The 23,750-nt window shown below is 34.5% G+C and overlaps 1 protein-coding gene across 5 annotated transcripts; it reads right to left on the reverse strand.

The window, feature by feature from the left end:
* LOC123720012 (glycine receptor subunit alpha-3-like) lies at positions 1-22,921 on the reverse strand. 5 transcript variants are annotated; one of them, XM_045676412.1, is made up of 11 exons: positions 22,716-22,921; positions 10,899-10,962; positions 8,544-8,611; positions 7,840-8,060; positions 6,796-6,878; positions 5,875-6,027; positions 4,146-4,344; positions 3,726-3,933; positions 3,389-3,499; positions 3,047-3,115; positions 1-2,250 (listed from the first exon to the last, which is right to left on the reverse strand). In XM_045676412.1, the coding sequence occupies exons 2-11, from the start codon at positions 10,951-10,953 to the stop codon at positions 2,020-2,022; spliced, it is 1,398 nt and encodes a 465-aa protein (XP_045532368.1). In that variant the 5' UTR covers positions 10,954-10,962; positions 22,716-22,921; the 3' UTR covers positions 1-2,019. The 5 variants fall into 5 exon arrangements, with proteins under 5 accessions (XP_045532368.1, XP_045532366.1, XP_045532365.1 ...); XM_045676410.1 differs by having other exon boundaries at positions 5,902-6,027; positions 10,899-10,966; XM_045676409.1 differs by having other exon boundaries at positions 10,899-10,966.
* Between the last annotated feature and the right edge of the window lie 829 nt (positions 22,922-23,750).

Consider the following 23,750-nt stretch of genomic DNA (forward strand, 5'->3'; position numbering starts at 1 on the left):
AAATAATGTCTTTTATTTAATATTTCTTTTACTATTTACATTTTTAACAAACATATGTTCTGAAAGTCTTATTCAATATAATGAATTACGCAAATGGATGGATGGACTTAATGATACAAGTTTTTTCATAAAATCATACTTCGAACATTTTAGGAGTTAAAAGTATTTGTGCATAACGGAAATTTAATTTATGGGAACTGCTTTCTAGTTTTATGACAATACTTAATGCCATCTACAAAAACACTGTTTATGAACATAAGTCTTATGATAATATAAATGTCATGTTTTATATAAATAGGGTAAAAACTAAATAATTCTAATTGTACTGTTTTGTTCATGGCACAAACACCATTGGACTGAACAGACAAATGTGTACCTGAATTATTTTATATGTATAATGTTTTTTCATATTCCCTTATAAAATAAATTATTGTTTTTTTTTGTTTCAAATTTTTCATGAATAAAAGCTAAGTTACTAGCAATAAATGCAACAGACATAGTCTGGCATTTTTATTGAAAAAAAAACGTTCCGTATTCTCGATGGAAATTAATTTTATATTACATTTTTAAATATCAACAGTAGAATATTTGTATAACATAACAATATTGATGAACTTTCTTAATGTCCAATACATTTGTTTACCCTTTATGATATATCTATATAATTTAACAAAAATCCTGTGAACATTTCAAAATGTTTAAAGGTATTCTTCCACTTCATGATTATGATATATTGATGGTGACCGGTCATTAACCTGAACCTCTGTCTAACTCAAATGTCTTGTGATTTTGGTATATTAATTCACAGGGTGATTGTTGTCTTACAAAACATTATGAATATAAGGCAATGAAAACGCCAATTTTACGACTGATGTTGGACGGTTAATGTGGACGGTACTGATTAAATATTTGACTAGAATATGATTTACCTATTTTGAGGTGACTTACATTAAGTGCCAAATATTTCTTATGCTATAGGGAAAAAGATAACCTAAACCATAAGTCCTTCGTCAATGTATAAATAAAACGGGTACACAACTATCGTGCCTATTAGTTTAAATATAAGAGTGCTATGTTATTTTTAAATGGGAACATTAAATCTATCTTAAGATTATAATTTCGTCAACTTTTAAGTACACTTGTATAGATAATATTGTCTTAGATAATTTTTCAAATACTTAATTTCCTATATAAATCTATGTCATATAATATGTACAATATACTGAATAAAACCCTGTTAAATATTAAGTATAAATGTCAAAATTTCATCATCGCGGACACTCATCGCGCCTACACAATATTAACGAGCAAAGACTGCTGAGTACGCAATATTGAGGTTTCTCTAATTGAATTATTATAGGGTGAAACGTAGAGGGACCGTAACTACCAGTAGCGATTACGATCCCGACTTTAATTTCTAGTTTTGGTACAACGTGTACGTAAGTTTGTGACATCGAACGGATATTGAAATAATAACGAAACTGCATATAAACACTTTAGGATCGCTTTTAGAACTTACTTATCACCCCCGTTAAATCAGTGTAACTCTTGTATGTAAGACCTTCAGCGGAATTTCAAATGTTTAATTTGTAGAGAAATAACTTAATCTCATGCTTTTTAACGGGCCAGATGCCAAAGGAGCCGGCACTTTGAATAAAGTGCAATGTCAGAGGGCTAGTGAATGTGTTGCTGACCATGAATGGTATACATTTTTTTCTTGAAGGCTCCTAAGTCTTTCGGTTCGGAAATACATCTACCGGCAGCTGGATCCACAAAGAGGTGGTGCTTTAGAGGATACTAGAGTGTGCTTTACGACATTCTTGTAATCTCATAGGCGTTATTGCTCTAATTCCTAGATTTCAATTAAAAATAGCAGGGTTTCATGTTTTGTATAGGTACTCTGACATTGTCTCAAATAGATATGGACGTTTTTAATGCACCTATAAGTAACAGTTTAATTTTAAATTGAACTGCTTATTAGGCACTTTTCACATATATAATATATGCATTAATCTAGGGTCACCCGTAGCGCGTGCTATGCATCGCCCGATGTGCCTCACTGAGGTAAGTGGTCCAATAAATCACTGTGAAAAGTATAAAGCACAATGGAAACACAATAAGCGCGTATCTGTCTAAAGCGCCGTGCTGTGCACCACAGAACATGACACCTTTTTCGGCCGACGTGCAAATTCGCGCCCAAACGCCGTTTGCGCTCCCAGATTGTGGTATCGCCTCCAGAATTGGTGAGTCCTAAAAGAAATGATATACTTCCTTAAATTTAAATTATTTTTTTAAATACGACGCTTCTAAATTTAATTTGTAAAAATTACTGACGTCACAGTTCGTAAAATTATTGTCGATTTATATGTGTCGCAGTAAAGTAGTTAAATCAGAGAGTTAATTGAATCTCTAAACAATTTATTAAAAATCGATATTCAATCAAGTCGCTAAAGTGCCGTCAGACAAGTGAGTGAACGAAAAGTTTAACGAGTTTCCTAAACGTTCCTAGGCAACAAGACTAACATAACCTAACCTAACCAATTACAATAAAGGAAAAACACGGAATTTCCAAGCTCTCAGTTCTTCACGATCACACCAAAATAACAATAACAATGATGAAATAATCATGGCGGAGTCTTGTTTTACATTGTCAATCAACACTCTGGCTTTCGGTCAGACAGATAGTTAAACGTTTTCCATGCTGCTTAATTTAAATCAAAATGCGACTTGATTGAATATCGACATTTAATTAATTGACTTGAGATTCTATTAACTCTCTGATTTAACTTGTTTACTGCGAAATATGTATCGTGCAGACAAAAGCTGTCGTGTATAGCTAATTTCCTTCTACAATTACGGGGTACTACTATTTTACCATATTCACTATGAACACCAAATTAATACCTACAGAACAAAATATCTAGTAATAGCTTCAATGATTGTGAGTTTTGTCAATACACATTTTCTAGTCGTGTTTCAATACACAAAAGAGAGCAGTGGATAGCGATACCAATTCACACTGTGCGGGGCTTTTGAGCTCTGTTACCTTACTAACGGGTCTCGTCTCACATCCAACTCTATTTCCTCTCCAACTCCTTCTTTCCGAAGAGGTGGACTAGAAATTTTGTTCAATTTAGAACCGACAAATCTTTCAATTACCAAATAAGATTCCACCCAGAACCTTTTGTTACAAGGGATTTTATGAGGGGTTGTTGCAATCCAACACAGAAGCAATGAAGGTTACAGGGGGTATTACTTGATCATTGTCCAGGCAAAATCCACAAGTACGACAAGTGGAATGTGCTTTGTGACTGTCTCCTAACAGAATGAGGGGTGAAAAAAATCTATGCTCTACATTGAATGAAGCTTATTCGAGTAAAATATTTACCCTCTGAATAGTTTGATGTGAAAACTGTTGTTTGAGGCCCTCGTCTTCGACACTCAGTTGTGGTGAGAAGACGCCGCCTTGGGGTGTACCAGTCACTGGGGTACTTAACCTCTGTGAATTTTTTTCTTCTATAAGATATTCTATAAAACATCTAGAAATAGCTGAACGTAAGGGTCTGATCGGTCGTGGGGTAAAGGGCTCAAACCCTGTGAAGCGCTCAAAGATTTATCGGAAAAGAAGAACAGCTTTGGTGCAATTCTATCCAAATATGAAAGCTGTCTACGATCTCCCTACTTAAGTAACGAGGCTACTTTGAACATGCTCTATTTTGTTTTACCTGTGAATGATTCATATGTAAAGGTGGTGCAAGTTGCGCGGCGGAGGCAGCGCGCCGTAAATCCTGCCGCCGTCGACTCCAGCTCTTGTCGTACCGGATCCCGAAGAGGACCACAAAGTATTCCAGCAGGGCAAGGAATACGAATAACGTGCATGAGATCAGCCATACTTCAATGCATTTTAGTTCTAATGCATCAGGAGAGTTCGTGCTGAAATTTAATTAATCTTATATAATTGTTTTAAAATGTTAGTTAGTTGTTAGAGATACATAGAATCTCATTTATGAAAGCACCCGCAAACAGTACAATTCATTAGCTTTAGAGCTTTCTGTCGAAGAGCAAACAGATCTATTACTTAGCCTCAAGTTAATGAAAGCTGTCAATTAGTTATATAAATTTAACAACGATTTTTATTAACTAACCTCACAGTATCGAACATTGTCACGAGTGAAAGTAATGTAGTCACCAGGAGTACCATTCTTCCTGGTACAATCTCGGGAATGACACAGAAACTTCCCCAGGAGATGATAACGAACAGCGAAGAAGGGAGGTAGCTCTCCAGCAAATAACCTCTGAGCTCTCGTGAGAGCTTGATTTGAAGCCGTGCTGCTGAGTGTTCACCTGTTTGGGAAACGTATTAGCTTGGGGTTTGTTAGTCGATTCATGGGCCTATCAAGTCGCGAAGACCAGGGTGTTGACTCTGTTGTGTCTGTCATAATATATTGAACCACTTTCCAACCAACTTTGTAATCATAACTGTCTGATTTCATCTATGTCATATTTGTTGAGGACTGTAATATAATGTGCATTGGTTGGTAACTGGAGAGCAGACATATCACGCACCTCGCAAGATATAAACGGCTGTGTTTGACTATCCCATTAGTCTCCGACTTAATACGCCCATGAAAATTAACGTTCGAAGTAATTACCATTTTTCATGCATGCACTACGAGTATAGCTGGTTTGGATTATACACACCTACGTATATATTACAGTGTTATACGACTTTTACCCACACATGCAGTGATGTAGGTACAAAGCAACGACATAAAGTTATGTCTCAAAAACATTTAGAATTGTATATAACAGAATATACGTGCAGCATACAAATTACGTGTCCTGTGTGTATCAATATTAGTAAACGTAGCCGTTGTTAATGTAATACTTTTAACACCTAATTTTTTAAATAATGTATGTCATGCTACAAATGATAATTCGTAATTAACAATTGTTATATTTTATAAACGTTCGTTTGATTCGCAAGATTTTATTTTTATTTAGAAAAATCTATCCACAATTTGGTTTAGTAGAGCTTGTTTTGTTTTATATTTATTAACTTTAAAATATCTAGCCATTTCAAATCTAAATGGCGTTATAGTGCTTACATAATGCTTTATAATCTGTGTACATTTGGTAAGCGTACGTTAGTTTATCGCATTATAAGTATCGCATATACGTTTGATGATAAAAATCAAGTAGGTACTTCCTATATACTTAAAATGTATTTATTGGTCTACTATTAATCAGTTTAAACTTTTCTAACGTTAATTTATAGATCCAGTTTTGGCTGATGGCTTAAAATTTTCGTAATAGTTAAATATAATTTATAAACGTTTAAAAAAAATTGTACATTAGTCCAAAACCAGTGCTATTACTATACTACAACCAAGCCTACTTCCGTGATTAATAAAATTGCATACTTATGACGAAAGGCAATGGATAATCCCCCGAAAGGGCAGCACCTCGTAGTCCTGCACTCGCGAAGTAATCATTTTACAAAAACTGTTCCTTTAAATAGGCATCTTAATAATTAATATACTGCACCTATAAAATATATAGCAGTATATTTTGAAAGTCTAGTCTCCTTGATAGTGCCAACAAATCGTCGAAATTATAATTTACTGTACACATAATTAAAACTTTACATTAGTTAAATACTCAATATTTTTGCTGCTTGCTCGAAAGGTTGACTTTCGTTAAACGATTTTTATTTCATCATCTCAATCTTCATATTTTTTTATAATACCAAATCACCGGGACATTCCCAACGTGTCATTAGTCGCGTCGCACAAAGCGCGTTATGCGTGCATTGCGTAGCGTTAGTAAACATAACAGGCAAACCGAAGCGCTAAGCCATAAGTATACATTTACCTTCACCAAAATTTCGAATATGATTACTTTTGTCCGTGACGAATGTGACCACGTATTTCGGCAGTCGGAACTCGTGCCGCTGCTCCCCGGCGATGCCGAACCATGGGGCGACTTCCCTCCACTCGAAACGGACGTCCTCAGTTGTGTATTTGTCTAAAATCGATCGATAGAGAAACTCACAACCTGGTGGCGAGAGGAAACCCAATAGACCCAGGCTGCGTTTTGGTCGAGGTTGTCATATACCTCGAAACAACAGGTCTTTGAAATTGGCTGTAAGAAGCACCATCTGGCGCAATGGGCAAAATATGCTTGCGGAGACTAAGGCCCATAAGTGGCCATTAATGATGATGACGATATAGTGAAAAAACATAGTAGTAGTAGTAAGAAACATCTCGAATTCTTTCACCAGTGTTACCATCATTATCAATTGATTTTTTTTCTATAAGCCATATTAGCCTCGTTTATGTATTTAACCCAGATATTAGATTAAGAGATGCTGAATGAGATTTTCTCATTAGCCGAAATCCGATGAGTATTTTCAATTAGACTTTGGTTCCCTTGCAGTTCTTTTTTTAAATATAATAAATAGGCAGGAGGCACCTGATGTTAATTCATGGATACTTGGACACTCTCATTGCGAGAGGGCTCGCGAGTGCGTTGCCGGTTTTAAGCGTTTTGTTTTGTTGAATGTCTTCCATGCTGACTGTTAGTGAATGAGAGTAAGAAGAAAAACTGTGCCCAACTTCTGTTTGAGTCCGTTTCATGGACTTTTCAAAGCAAGGTCATCACTGGTTAGTGTTCTATGTCTGCCCGTAATTACTGTTCCATAATCCATTACGTTCGTTAACCAATTCTGCAGATGGTAATTTGGACAGTATTAAAAGGAGTAATTAATTATTAAAGTATGATAAAAATACTTACAACTGCTAAAGTCTATTGCGCAGTTCTGTACATCTAAGGGGTAGAGCACGAAGTCCATCTCGCATTTTATTGTTATTGTGGCACTGTAACATATAAATCTTAAATATAGCACAATTCATTCTTAAATCAAGATCAATATATATTCAAATATTGGAATTGAGATATAGTGGAAATAGCAAGTTCGCGGTAGCAGAAACAACATTCTTTCCAATTGCAGACAACTCGTTCTGTTTTTCCATTGAAAATTCATGTTTACATTGTTATTGTTTAATTCTAATTTACTAATATAATTTAAATGAAATTTACTAAAAAGAATTTATCATTGTCACAAATTTCAATTGAAATTTATATAATAATGAAAACAGAAGGGCTAAGGGCTTGGGGGCTCCCCAGTACCAGCTCCTTCCACTTGACCGTATCCAACGAAGAGCGGTTCGAATCGTCGATGACCAATCCCTCTCCGAGCGGCTCGATCCTTTGGCGTTGCGTAGAGATGTGGGGTCACTCTGCATCTTCTACCGCATTTACCATGGAGAGTGTTCAGAGGAGTTGTTCGGATTAATACCTGCAGCTGAGTTTCAGCATCGGACGTCGAGGCAAAATACAAAATTCCACCCGTATCACCTCGACGTCCGACGTTCCACGACTGAGCGTTTCTCAAGGCAATTTTTGCCGCGCACCACCGCTATGTGGAACCAGCTGCCCACTGAAGTATTTCCGAACCAATTCGACTTAGGGTCCTTCAAGAAAAGAGCGTACAAATTCTTAAAAGGCCGGCAACGCACTCGCGAGCCCTCTGGCATTGAGAGTGTCCATGGGCGGCGGTATCACTTAACATCAGGTGAGCCTCCTGCCCGTTTGCCCCCTATTTTATTAAAAAAAAAAAAAAAAAAAGAAGTTAGCGAAACTGTGCGTAAGGTACGTGACCATCTCCATATTGGACGTTACGATGCGCTTCTCACAATTTTTTTCTTTACGTCAAATCTTGCCAAATACTATATTCTGTATGGAAAATTAAATGTTTAAAGTACACAATAGACGAACCCAATACTGACTGACACGGTGCGATTGGCATAAAGCCGTAAAGAGGCCATCTCCTGTAGAACAGAAAGTATTCTCATAGTCTGTAGTTGCCAGATGTACAGGTCCGGTGTCCATATGAGCTGACGAAACTCCCATGGCAGATCTATAAACGGCCTTCCAGGTGGCACGTTGAGCCGTATCTCCTCCCATGAAACTTGCAGGAATACATCCAGTGTTATCTCCTAAAATTTGGGTAATTATGAAGTAATATCCAGGATTTGCCTATACTAAATATTTAGTCTATATAAGTTTTTTTATTTTACATGACCGAGATAAATATATTCGATAGTGACCTGATCAATTAACGCGTTGTTAAGCCCCTATCAGGTACCTAATTATTAAGTCAATATTTAAATAGGTAATTACTGAGTAAAAACTAAAATTTTTTGATTGATTTTCACAATTTTGGAAGTGCATTTTTATAAGTTTTTGTAAATTTTATATTTACCGCAATTGTCGTGTATTTTAGAGTATATTGTAACTTATAGGAGAAAATTTATTACATAATATATGGTGTACTTTAATAAATGCCTAAAATAACTAAAGTTTCTTGCTAGTATGTTAAAATATACACGGAAGTACAAGTAATTAACTATCATAAATTAAGATATAAGTAGTAAGTATTTCTATTAAATAAATTTGAATAAAAATCAATCAAGACTTACCTCTCTATTTTCATCGACTCCAGAAACTCGGTTCACGTTTATTCCTATATATACAGTGGTGTTCTTGCCTGAAATTTTAGAATGAAATAATTAGAAATAATTATCGAACTACCAACTTGGCACGGCTTTGTTAGTTAGTTACTCGGGGATAATGCTGATGTATTTTTGAATTTGTACTTTAAATTCCTTAGAAACATAAACAAATACAAACATTTTCTCTTTAGAATATTAGTATATATGGGGCATTATCCTAAATGTTAGAAAAATCTCAGTTTCAGTCAATATTATTTTGTTTTAGTAAATTTACGACATTTATTTAGGCTGAGAAAATGGATAAAAGAGATGAAATTGCCTCTTCACTTGGTCGCATTTTAATCTTATTGTTCTATAAGTGTCAAAATTAAATAAAAATATATGGAACAGGAGGAAAACGAGTACGCAGGTCACCACCGCCGATGGACCCCTGTAACGCTGGGGGCTAGCGAGCTGCTGCCAAGCTTTCTGGTTAGGTTCTTTGAAAAAATTACTGAAATTTTTGTCACGTATTGCAGATATGCGGTTCTCATTGAAAAGCAATAAAGTGTTGCATAGGTTGTTGGAATTATCAAGCTTATTGTCGGAGATATCCCCGATCGCGCCGCTCACTAACAGTAATAGCTAGCTGAATTTAGTATGGTGTTTTTACATAATCAATATGACTATAATTGGAATGCGCAGAGGCTATGACAACTTGGAGAACCTGATCGTGGTTGGTGACACGGAAGGCAAAACATCAGGCCGTTTACCAACCAGATGGAACGATCAAGTCAAGGACTCATTGTCCTCAAAACTATACACTGTTATAAGAGTCTGGACAACAATCGGTGAAAACCGATTGTCCGCTCCTGATGTTTCCTTGCCGACACGACGCACAGACATGAGCTACCGACTGAAGAGTCTCTAGTTGAACGCTTTAATATTTTGAGTTACAAGTGAAACTATTAATTATTACATATTTTATAATTCGAGAGGCGTATACTGTAATCGGTAATTTAATACCTATTGCATATATAATACAAAACAAATAGAAAGGTAAACGCGCCTTTGGAATAGCCGTAAAAGGCAGTCCATGGACCAGACTATAGAAGATTTCCAGCCATCGAAGTGAAGTGAAAATGGTTACGCCTAACGCCTTGTTCGATTAATTATTGTAATTGTGCTGGAGTGGCACACAATAGCCAATTGCCTAATTTTATACAAAAATATGCAGAAAGTGGACTATCTCAGGTAGTATTCACCTAGTAGCTCTCTCATCCCTGAAGTCTTCGGTCGATTCGAGTCTAGGCTGTGCATCAATTAACTTTCTTTCTATGTGCGCATTTTACATTCGCTCGAACGATGAAGGAGAACATCGTGAGTTTGGCTTAGACCCAAAAAGTATGCCCCACAACGGAATTTCTATTAACATAAAAATAGAATTTAGAAACACGGCCTTCATAGTATTAACGTTTTATAAATTATAACCATACATCGTGTCATGGCTTAACTAATGACCGCCCAAGTTAACTATCTGTTATCTGCCGACTAATATCCGTCTCTAAGTGGACAGGTCATGTTAGCGCAGCAAAATGGCTAAAAATAAAATTGCCATAAATATACGGTATGTAAAATCGGAACACCCTTTTTTACGTCACGCCTGTAATTTTTTGGGTATACTCTATGAAAATTAAAAATCAGGGCTGGGAAACAGGTTTTACCGTGTCTCTTCCAATAGGGATACCGACCAATATCCCCATCAAAATCGTGAGGTTTTGTTCGCCATGATGCCAAGGTTACGTCATCAGAGCTACGTGTAAAGCGTCGTGTAAACCTGGAGATGCGGACGCTTCAACACGAGAAAAGGGGTTCATGCCTCGAAAAGAAGGAATGTGGATGATCTCCCGACCCGATCACCCCCAGCTCTACAAATCAGGGCGAATTGCCCTTACTGCGGCAAGGTCCATTAAATAATTCATGATTTTAACGGTTTATCGCGTGGCGGGATGCGGACAAGGCTATACGCTGTTACCGGTTCCTGCTTCGTGGGAATGCTGGTGGCGCAGTTTTTAGTGTGCACAGTAGCGAGTCCCACAAATCCCTCCACCACAAAGCAGTTACAAATGCGTAATGCATTTCCAAAAAAAACTGTACTGCGGGTATTAAAATAACATCGCCGCTTTTAGATACTCACACAAGGCTAGCGAGTGTATTTTAAATATCGGAACTTATTCTTGAAGGGCCTTAAGTGTTATCGTTTTGGAAATACCTTCAGCAACTGGTTTCATATAGTAATGGTGGGCGATCGGGGGAATTCTAATATCTAATGTTTGAACTTACCAGGTGGAATGTTTCTACTGTAGTTGGTTGGAAGCTGATACGCGTATTGATCCATGTATAGTATCTGGCTGGAAGAAAGTTAAAATATATTAAATTTCAATTATATACAAATATAATTGTGGAATAAAACAGGCTCATAGTCTGCGCCCTTAAACACTTCAACCCCATAAAACCCCTAAACACGAGATCTGTCAAACCAGTCTTTCGTAAAAAGTTTGACATTTGACATTTGGCTGAATGTGCATTTTTGAATATGTTTTGTTAAAGCTGTCAAAAAGCTGCGGCTTGAAAATCCATGACTTAGTGTAAGTTTAATATGGAAATTTACTTTGTTTTATACAACGTAAAAATTAATGTATATTTTGTATATATTTAAAAATGATGCGCAGTTTAACCTATGTTTATATTTATCTCATATACGTCAGCCGTATAGATTATCAAATATTGTTCAATACAACCTCAAACAATGCAAAGATGTTTGTAATAAAGACTCGATTTCATGTGAAGTTAATTTCAGTTAATGTGTGGTTAAACAATTTCGTATCTGTTTGCGGTTTATCTTAGAAGATTGTACGGAATTATATGAATTATGTGTTAATAGTAAAATGCTATATATGATGTATATATCTTACCTAAACTGCTCTAAATGATAAATCTTTCTAATTTATAAAGTTGTATCGATCGATCGTTATATCATTTTTATTTTATTTTAAATAACATGAACTTCCGCCATATTGGGGCCTACCATAAGTTTACATAAAATAACCCAGTTGAGATACAATTTGTTCGATAGAAAATTATAAACTCTACATCTTCGGTAAAAGGGGTTTGTAGTCTTTTTTCTTAACACCGTCGATTTTTAATAATTTCATAATAAAGATAATCCAAATAAAGTTTTCCTATATTAGTGATTGTACAACTCATTATTTTTACTTTATGAATTAGTTTTAATTAAAATATTAAATTTTATTCAATTCAATTCTTGTTTATGGCTTCTTGTCTAAAAAAAATATTGTAATTCGATCGTTAGTTTTAAGACAACACAAATATGAGTGACAACATTATTAAATACTATTTCCTATTTATGAATTAAATTTTATATGTTCAAATCTATTATTTGGACGTTTCTTTAAATTCTGTCATATTTTGAACGCGAAACAGTCAAGTTTTGGTTCAGTAGCGTCATCATGTTACGAATTTTCATACTAATTGAATGAACGAAATTGATTATTGCTAAGGTCACGTGGAAACAGTAAGGAGTAGCTTTTTTTGAAGTATGAATAAGCGACGTAGGTTGTCAATAGGCTCGCAAGAGCTTATGGTACCCCTCGTAAGTTTAAACAAAGGTTATTAACATTTAGACAGTAAAATGAATTTGGTTTATTAGTTTAAAAAACGTGTATGTACTTACATGCATTAAAAGTTTGGCGTAACAAATTAAAAATCTTAAAAAAAAAGTTATTCTACGTTTGTAGAAAAAACAAAACTAACAATAGAAAAAAGGTATTTAATACATTTAAAGTTTTATTATAACGCATTATCTAGTTAAATAAAGTTTATTTAAATATTACAAACACAAAATGTTGACTATAGCTAACTTAAGGGTGTCGGATTTTTTGTGACGGTGTGCGGGTATCGGTTATTTTTGACCGTGTGCGCGCACATCGTAAACATTTACTCCCATAATTTTTCCCTAACTCGCCAAAAGAAGTATAATTTCAAAAAATAATTTAAAAAAAATAAACTAGTTTAGTTTTTTGCTGCCTCAGATATATATGTTTCTTGAATATTTGTTTTTTGTAACAGCCTTCTGTGCCTGACACATGGAGCATATGGCACTCTGGTTTTCTCACAATGTTTTCATTCACCATACCAGCGAATGTTAAATGCGCATTAACAGAAAGTACACTGGTGCACCGCCGGGGCTCTAACCTACGACCTCAAACGCTGAAGTAGTCAGTGGCTTCACTGCTAAGAATGTTTAAAGGGCTTCTTAAAGTTGGTAGAAATTTTACTAAGAATTATTTTAGATTTCACTTGAACATTGACCAACCCGTGGCAAAACCGTCAAATTCATCGCTGCGTCAGATAGAGAATTGTGGTGTAATGTGAATATATGAGAGTACCATATACATAATTTATAACTATAAAAGAGATTTGAATGTTGCTCTGTTTTATTCATTTCTTCCTCTCAATGTGGCGAAGATTAAGCCTACTATCGTGGAGGGCTTGCCCGATAGCTTTGCGAAAATCCCACCTCCATGACTTGTTTTTAAGCTGCTACACTTAATTCAATTTCAACATCGTTACAAACGAGTTAGTGACATTTCTGGCAGAGAATTTAAAAATTTATAATAATGAGAGGGAGTTAGAAATGATGTATTGTTAATAAATTCTTAAATAGGTTTTGAAGCGGTTCGTTTTATTGTTTAAAATCGGCGGTATCACTTAACATTAGGTGAGACCCCTGCGCCCTGTACCATCCAACTTCCGCACAATCGTGTAACCCGCAACATCGCAGACAAGTGCCAAGAGGACTTTTTGTATTGAAGGAGTTACGTGGGTCCGCCAAGCATCGACATACATTGTAAAAACATAAAAAGCACTAATGGTTGTAATAGTACAAGGCTAAAGAAATAATAAACGTAAATAATTATAAACGTTTATAAAACGATTCGGCGAAAGTTCTCTGTGGTTGCTGAAAAATTTCCGAGTAATTTTTATCACAGCAAGCATTCACTAAATTAAAGTCGTTACTTTAAACGTTATGTAAAACATATATCGCATGGTTGAGTATTAAAAAATGTAGTGCAGGTTTAAATTAACCTTGGAGTATGTACGAACAGTAATTACTAATTGCAGCGGTTGGAAAATCGCATGTCTTCGACTCGACACGTTCACTTTGCTTATACCTAATTAAAGACGTTTTATATATTTTCATTTAGTATAAGTAAGCAATAAGTACATTAAGATTGTTAGTATAATTATTAAATAAACCACAGAATCAGCCATATAAAAATAGGCATGCAAATGTCATATTAATTATCATAATGTCGTAATAATAAGGACTGTTAAGTTATTTATAAATGTTGTCAAAACTTATGGTCTATTTAGAGTATTTACTGTCACTATAAAGGCCTTGAAAAATTCAGCTTCCCCTTGAAAGTCTTACGCGGCAGTGATCTATAACTTCTAAGAAGGTGATTAAATAGTTTGAAATTTTTGAAGTGAAATTTCTATATCGGCGTTGGAAAAAAAATTACCGTCACACGATGGATTCGAAGAGATTCGAAGCCAATGATAGTAATAATTATATTACAATTAATGAATTTCTGTAATAATATTAGTAGTAATAATTTTATTATTTGAATTCATGTCTATGATAGTAAAAGTCTTTTGTTAAACTTTATCTAATTTAATTTATGTAACAAATTTCTGTAAAGTTGCATATAGTAGATCGTAAAGAAGTTTTACTTCTTACGTGTGTACACTAGTACACGCACACATTTTTTTAAAAAAACAGGTACGCAGTCATTCTTTAAATGTTTTGAATAATTTTGCATAATTGTTATAATTGCTTCCAGGATGTATAAACTTGTTACTGCCGAAATACCGACTTCGTAAATGATGTTCTACAGCTTACAAGAGAATATATACAGAGGAACAGGAAAATTAAATAAAAAGTTAGCGAGACAACTCGCTCTTTGATTATTGAATAGAATTGATAACGAGTTATATAAGTTACGTATTAAATTTGTATAACCTTAAAAAATATTGATTTCTTAAATGACTTCAAAAATTGACGTGTAACTTTTTCATAGGCAAATAATTGGTCAGCCTTCTGTGGCTGGTATCGAACTAACATTGATATTTCAGCCATATCAAACTAACTCCAAACATTTATGAAAATATTGATATATTTTACAACTGTCTTCCATCTTGGCGTAGGTAACTTTGTTTATCATGCTCTTAATGACGTTTTAGTTTTAGTTATTATTGTTTTTAGTTTTTTAATTTGTGGTTGCTTGTTTAATTGTTTCCCTTGCTAGCTTGCTTATGTTCTAATGCAATTAATGTGTGTGTGTGTAAAATGTGTTGTCATATTTTCTTGTATAATTTCATGCATACACATTGTTTTAGAACTTATAAATAAACAAACACAACTACTTTTTTTAATTAGGCTAATGGAGAAACTATTTCATAGCTCCGACTTAAAGTAAGATGATATCAGTATCAATTGTCAATTCTTTTCCTTAGTATGAATTATGGAATTAATATTTTATATTAAATTCAAAAACAAATCAAGCGCGTCTGTCTCTTTTCATTATAGCGTACACATTTGACAAATAAAAGACGAAACGTTGTTGTAGTGTTTACAGAGCCTGTGTCGAAGCCACAGTGCGTCTTTAGCCCCATAAGCAGACCTTGACTATTATGGGGTACACCATTGAATATGGCTTCTAACTAGATATTAATACTCTTAAGACTAAATACGTAATTACGTGGGCGTATTAGATGTATGCACGGTAATAGTATAATGCTATAACATGCTCGTATACAAATTATGCGTTATGCATCTAAAACGTTTATGTTTCACTACTAGTAATGAGTTTGGTTTACATTATGTCCTATACGCACAGATAATAGGGAATGTTGAAGACCACTATATGGTAGGGACCAAAGGGTAGAAGAATAAGAGGGAACTCCAAAAGGATAGCGCCTCTATGGAGAAAGAAAGCCATGAAGAGATAGTTGGCAAAAGTTGGAGAGGGCGTGAAGGGGTTTCAATCGCTTGTACTGAAGGTAGCTAGGATATACGATAATGTATATAACAAATCTAAGCTGTGTATACTATTTTTGTTATGATTGGAAATTAAACAGGCTTCTATTATTTTATTATTATTAATACGTTTAGGTAGAATCATATTCAATAAATTTTCGGAATGAATTCATTTAACTTTACGGAATGGATGTGATCGAAGTGTTAATATTGAGATTGATTGTCAAAAGTAAGCTATCGAATCCGAAATATGCTTAGAAGGAGCGCACTATTTCTTATACAGAACTGGACAGACGTTTGGCCACAATCCTAATATTGTACCGCTTAATGAACTTTAAATTTCTTTGCCTTCCCATGTATGTACTTTTTTGTAATGACTTAGTATGACTTTGCTGTGGAATAGAAGCCTGGTCTTACCTAGCTTGGAAACCAGTCTCGCAATACATTCTTAACTGTTATTGTATTGTTTTAAATGTAATATGGAGATTTTTTTATTATTAAACAAAAAAATCACTACTCAGCTTTTAGTTGTTGCTACAGCGATTTAAAAAAATGAATCGTAATATCCATAGCGTATAAGTATGCGTTTGATCATTCGTGTATCTTCTGGCGGCACTCCAAAGTGTGACGTTTGGAATGAAAGAAATTAAATTTTATGTCATTATCAAAGTAATTATCGATAAATAATATAATCAAGTGGAAATTAGATGCGTAATTGTTGTATTTGGGGTTATTTTTTTTATAGAACAGGGGGCAAACGGGCAGGAGGGTCATCTGATGTTAAGTGATACCGTCACCCATGGACACTCTCAATGCCAGAGGGCTCGCGAGTGCGTTGCCGGCCTTTTAAGAATTGGTACGCTCTTTTATGAAGGACCCTAAGTCGAATTGGTTCGGAAATACTTTAGTGGGCTGCTGGATCCACATAGCGGTGGTGCACGGCAAAAATTTCCTTGAAAAACAGCAGCAGAAGTCCGCAGTTCCTCAGTCGTGGAACGGCGGACTTCGAGGTGATACGGGTGGAATTTCGTATTCTGCCTCGACGTCTCATGATGAAACTAAGATGCAGGTATTAATCCGAACAACCCCGCTTATACCTTAATTCCTATTGTTGGTATACACGAGTCTATTAAACATTAAACAAATAACGTAACAATGAATCAAATAATATTTAATATATTTATTATATATATGTATATTCTTATCCCTTACAATAAAATGAAATAACAAAACTTTATTGATATGACATATATGACAGAAATACGGTTGTGTTAAAATGGACCTGTAATGTGCCCACACTTGGGAGTCGCTGTAATGTGTGTAACTGGATTACAATTATACCGTGATATATGCTGCATGTTTAAAACTTTTTAAAGAAAAAGTAGTCTACTGCAGTCTAATGCGGTCCGTCTATGGCCAGCTTTAGTGTTACATCTAATCCAACCAATATCCTATATCCTTAAGTATGTGTGAATGTATGTAAAGAGTAAGTGATGTTAGATACATAACACTGCTTCCGCATTAGTTTTATAGTATAAATGAAATCATTATTGAAGTGAAACTTCTTTATCGGCCTTGGAGAAAAAATTCCGTCACATTTTTGGGTTACGCGTCATATTTTTCCGTTACGTGCCATATTTCTCTTGTTCCTACCACGGTTGAATCCAAGAGATTCGAAGCCATTAATAACGAGAACGAAGATAGTAATAAATCTATTACAATTAATGTAATTCTGCAATAATCTTAGTAGTAATAAGGTAAAATGAAATAATTGTATTATTCCTTATGTCTATGATAATAAAAGCCTTTTGTTAAACTTTATTTAACCAATTTCCGTAAAGTTGCATATAGTAGATCATTTTTCGAAAAATAAGGTCATAAATAAGATTCAATTCTTACGTGTGTACACTTACACATTTTTTTATTTTGCGTTGCTCGGTATTGTTTTGGTTTTAGGCGCGTATTTGCCTATTCGGAAACGCAGAAACCAGCGACGTGGAAGTAATGTCTCACGGCTATAATCCAGCAACACACGCAATGTTTGAAACGCACACATTCTTATACATTAAACTACTACGCGAATTTTCTTGTTGCGGAGTAAGACAGCGGGGAGACGCAGTCGAGTCAAACATTCTTTCGACCACGATCACAAATAACATTTACTTAGCTATAGATTAAGAGAGGATAAGCAAGATTTACCCTCGTAGTCCAACAGGTATCTTTAGTTACAATCTCTACTTGAGAACAGTCACATATGTTAAATTTTAAAAGGATTATTTTTTTGACATATGTTAAAACTAGATTTAAATACTAAAATACGCGGTGAAGGATACCTTTTGTAAAAAAAAAACAATTGATTGAAACGGAAGACATACCATAGTCTCTTATCTTCGCTCCAATTAAGCGCGAACATTTCTTCACTTTCTGTTTTATATTTTCATCGATATTTACTATCATGTCAGGGACATAATATTAAAATAAGTGAATCGTAAAAGGCTTTGAGTAGTTCGTACTGAACATCTGCTATATTATCATTCATCAATATCTCATTCGCTTGGTATAATGACGTTTGCATTGTATATTAGTGCGTATCTATTCTGACTACGACAGACGTAAATCTGTTAGGTATTCGGGCCAAGGGTCTATTTTAGTTGTCACAGTTACCACTATGTATATTTGGGTTATTGGTGACGCACATTGTCTGATTACATCTAATTTTGGTGTGAATCTATTATTAATTTTGGTGGGCAGGCGCTGATTTTCATTGTGATATAGATAGTAAATTTTTGAATATTGAATGGCAGGTTAAATGTCAATATACTTAAGTGACGTTTGACACTGACAGTTATTGGTTTTCTTTGATTTTTTGATATCGTAGTCGGCTATTTCTCCTACCGCCAAAAGTTACTTTCCCACTCCAAGTATTTCTACTAAAATTACTTCCGAAACCGCTAGACTGATTTTAACAAAATATATCAAAGTGTTATTATTATAAATATTACTCTTGTCATTTTTATTTATTTTTCAATTAACACTTCATTGCAGAAATACAATACAATTGAAATAATGAAATGAAAATTAGGGGAACTGGCGGCCTTATCGCTTTCGAGCGATCTCTTCCTAGCGACCACTGTGAGAAAAAAAATGATAAAATAAACAAGAAGTGCAAAAATACATAAGACATAGTTATTTAGACAAAACTAATGGAACAAAACAAAGCTTATGTAAACAGTGATTAGGACAATATTAAAAATAGTGCGTGGAATCCCTCCGCGCGAAAGAAGTGAAACTTCGTAAAAATAAATGAGGAAATCTTCTTTGTCTCTTTCTATTTACCCTCCATGGTAGCGTTAAACGTTTAACGAGACCTTATTGGAAATCGCATTAGAAGTTTCAAACTAAACAACAACTTGGCGATTAAAAAGAGTGGCGGAGCCACTGCCAGTTCTTTTCGTCCGTTCTACGCCCGTTGTTATGAGAACTGGTAGTAAATGTAAAATCAGAAGCATTTAATATTTCTTTCTTTATTGACGTTCTTAAGTGTACATTATGTTACTGAAATGAATAAATGATTTTGAATTTGAATAAAGTATTTTCTTATCTTAAAATAAATTGTGTGAGTCTTATGCGTATTTTAACAAAATATCTATAATTAGTATATGTAGATACAGATATAATTCATATAATAATCTACCTTCCTGGATCTATGTTCATAGACGGATTCGTTTTTACTTCTTCATAATAATGGGTAACAAAAAAACTTAATTTTCCTTATTATATAAATCGTCTAACGTATCTTAATTTCTTCTATACTCATTGGACATATCTTTTATTATACTATAGAAGACTTGTTTCGACCTTGCACCTTTGCATAACTTCTAGTTAAAAATAGCATTTGTCTTCCCCTATTGTTTTCGTTTCTTTTAATCAAATATGTCTGTATGGAAATGAATATAAAACTGTTAATAGACAGGTAAAATGCGACTCAAGAATTTTAAGTATAAAGCGGAATTGTGTACGCTATGCTGTGTAGAGCCTATATTGAGATAGACTCATTATTGGCGCGGTGACTGTTTTTTAACGCAATCAGTCGAGAGCTGGCTGATTTGTTACATATAACATTTGTTAAACCAAACGCTCTCAAACAAATCTCGGAGGCGGTATCGTTTGTTTATTTGTCGACGAAATCGTGAGTCTTTCTAATCTAAGTACTGGTACTAATCATAGATTAAACTCTGATTTTCTGACTGTGAATTTAATTCTGTTCGCTAGATTTTATTAAATAATTATTTGCCATAAAATGACTGGTTACGTAACAAATATGTATTCCGTGGTTGGTGAAAACTGTACTGTTCAAGACTCTGTGACTTTCTAGTAACATGTACTGTGAAGCAATATAGAAAATTAATTAAAAAATAAATCACTGGCGCTGCAACCTTTTTGGGTCTGGGCCTCAGATTTCTGTATCTGTTTCATTATAATTTGTCTAATTAGCCTCCTGTGCCTCACACACTCACACACACACTCCGCCGACTTTTTGGTCGCCGGTTTCCTCACGACGTTTTCCTTCAGCGAATGTTAAATGCACACAGTATATTGGTGCATAGCCGACCTCACTTACGTACTTATTCCATAAAATATAATTGATTTTCCGTATCGTCCTAGGTAAAAGCCACTATTGCACTTTTTATACTGAAAAAGCGTTTAGACTTACGCGCTGATATTTTTCTATAAAAAGTGGTGCTAGAAACTACCAGATAATTTCTTAAAATTATCAATAACACTAAAAAGCTGTCAAACCACCCAACAGGAATTGCGGAAGAATCTAACTGTATTTCTTATGCCATCATTTCGATACATATATGTATTGTGAAATTATTGTCCCAATATATGAAAAATGATAGTATGTATATACGAAAAGGATTTCACATAAGGTGTACATAAACCTATAACAAAAAGCGGTCCCTGTGCGTCATATTGACGTTAACTATTTAGTACACCGTCTTTCTGTTGCCAAAAATAATTCTTATCTAGTTAAAGTATCTCTCGTATTGTAATACTACATTTTAATTCTGTTGTGACTCTGGTTTTTAGCTCATGTTGGACATTTTATTTTTAAAGACCTCGGGGCAAAGGGACAGGAGGCTCATCTGATGTTAAGATGGATACCCTCAATGCGCTGCCTGACTTTTAATAATTGGTACATTCTTTTCTTGTCGAATTGGTTCGGATATACCTCAGTGGGCAGCTGGTTCCACATAGTGGTGGTGCGCGGCAAAACCGGCTTAAATAACTCTCCGTAGTGGAAAAATGGACGTTGAAGTGATACTTGGGGATCAGTTGAAGTCGAGACGAGAGTATTTCCTATTCAGAACCAAAGTGCAATTGTATCCGAAGTTTTTGATTTCCTACAACTGGTCTTCAATGTAGAATCCAGTCTATCTCGATATCAGCGCTATTACGGAAAGAAATATCAGGAATCAGTACTTTGTTAGAAAATTCATCCTATAGTTATTGAATAAATCATTAAAAACTTACGATTTTACGGATTCATTTGCTTGTGTTTGTGGGTGACTTATAAATCAAAAATATTTTTTTATGAAATAACAGAAATGTTCATATCAAAATTTATAAAATACAAGTTCATCTACTTCTAGTTTCGTCTCTATAACAAATACAAATACCTAACTTGTATTAGGGATTAGAGATACAGAAATTTGAGGCCAGAACCAGGGGGTTACCACTTGTTTATCATATCTGCAATACAGAAACGATTAGACTTTATGACAACGTGGAAAAGAAAAACTGCCTTTCTCAGGATGTTCCGAAAACTGTCTCAAGCTTTTTCTTCTTTTTATTTTATAATTGTTTATGTTACGTTTACGTTTTGTTTTTATTATTTATATTACAGAATAATACAGAATCATAATAAGTTACATTAAAAAACGGCTGTGGTTTGTATAAATGTAACCAAATCTTATTAAGGAACGCGACAAATGCATAAAAATAGTTTTTCAATTTGCTTTTTATGTTGGTTAACGTAAGGCTGTTTAATAACTGACTTGGAAGTCCATTTATTACTTCCTACTTGCAACATGGTGACGTAGATTTCAAATAAACATATTACACGTAGAAACATATTATGATAAATTTTAGAGTTTTATATGTTTCCAGAGGGTTAAAACAGACACTTTTAGTATGCAATATTTATATTTAAGCCAATAATCATAAAATAAAAAACTTTTAAATGAGCTGCAGCTAACAAAATTTACATTGAAATATTTGAACAGATCTTCATAAATTGTTCAATTAACATTTTATGAAGATCTGTTCATATCGATCACGTCAGATTTCTTACCAAAAGACCGTCAGATGAGTCCATACTTTTAGGAGCTACAGTCCATAGATACGACATCTTATAAGACCCTTTGTGAGTGTGAAAAAAGTGTCTCCTAAATGTGTTTACTAAACATTAATAAGCATCACAAACTTCATTTCAAAAACTGTCCATTCATTTGTTATCTCTTTGTAGAAAATACATTTTTATTATGAAACAATTATAAAATGTATTTTCTCTAATTCACATATAAAAGACTAACGTAGGTATAACTGAAAATAATTATTTTTAATTATAATATGTTGCCATTCGTTGCTCTAATCATATTAAAATAAGATTTAATACAATAACCGTAACAACTTCAACTGAAAAACGTAATCATTAATTAACTTTATTATGTTGGTCACTAAATCTGTCAGAAATGTGGCAGATCAACGCATCTGGCCAAGATCACTCCGTTGGCAGTCCCAATAAGACGTGTTTATGTCAACATCAGCCTTGCTAACCAGCCAAAATTCACTTTTACTAATAGCTTTCTGTTTATATGTAAATACTTTAGTGAACTCCAAGTAGTATTTATTACTTGAATTTTCAATACCCGGTCACAGCCTGACACCAATATACAATGCCAAATAAAATCATACACAACTGACTAGACACCGGTAATCACTGGTTATCGCTGAGATTATTTTTATCATACCTAGCACATTCGAGGAGTTCCCTGTTGGGCGAAAAGGATCCGCCGCCTGGCGCGACAAGCGCTAAAAGAGGCATCAGCAATTGCCACATGACGGCGGACAGCGCTCGCCGCTCGCGCACTTGTTCACAACACACACTTCTCTCATGATCAGTTCACAGGCACATCACTGATATCAAATCCGCGATTCGAGGTCCGAGAAGCTGCGAGCGCGGTACGAGACTGACGGTTGAGCGGGCGGGCGGGCGGACGGTCACGGGCAGTCGGCAACCTTCACTTCCGTAGGACTCACCCTGTGATGCTACGCGGTTTACGCGTCTTGCATAGCTATTACATACGTAAACAACGCATTTTGTAGGCAATATTCTGTAAAGAATAGTCACATTCAGAACAGCCTCTAAAACAATTACTATCAATATTTTCTTTTAAACACAGACATTATATAACTAGTCTAAAACCTAAAACATTATCCGAAAAAAAATATTGCATTTTTTTTATATTGATTTGTTTAATTTTTATATAACGTATTTTTGTTATTTAAATGGTAATAATAATATTTATGTAGCTCTAATAACAACAGTAACTAAAAATGAAGTTTGTTTTGTCGCAATCGCGTGACAGTGGCTGCCGTGCCCCGTTGGACATTTCAGTTTTGCGAAATAAAATCAACTATAATACAAGATTAATTTGGTAAGTTTAATGATCTTTCACAAACTTTTCATAATGTTATAATGACTATAGTAATGTTACTTGTTTGATTCAAATAACCAAAAAAGGCATCAAGATGTATAGGATAGAATAGTATAGGACGATGTTTGACCACACATTGTCTTACTTTAGCCGTTTAATCAAAATTAATTTAAATTCAACACGCGTAAACAAGGGTGCAAGGGTGTGACTGTGCGTGTATCGCCTTTCATTTTAGTTATTTTATTTTTTAGCAAATTAATAAAATCAAGCAATGTAATATTTAATTTCTAAAAAGGGGGAAAGAGCTTCATCTTTTTATGTCTGTGGAATTTATTTTTCTTCTAATGT

This window comes from Pieris brassicae, chromosome 2 (genome assembly GCF_905147105.1).
Source record: "Pieris brassicae chromosome 2, ilPieBrab1.1, whole genome shotgun sequence".
In the NCBI taxonomy this organism is placed as follows: domain Eukaryota; kingdom Metazoa; phylum Arthropoda; class Insecta; order Lepidoptera; family Pieridae; genus Pieris; species Pieris brassicae.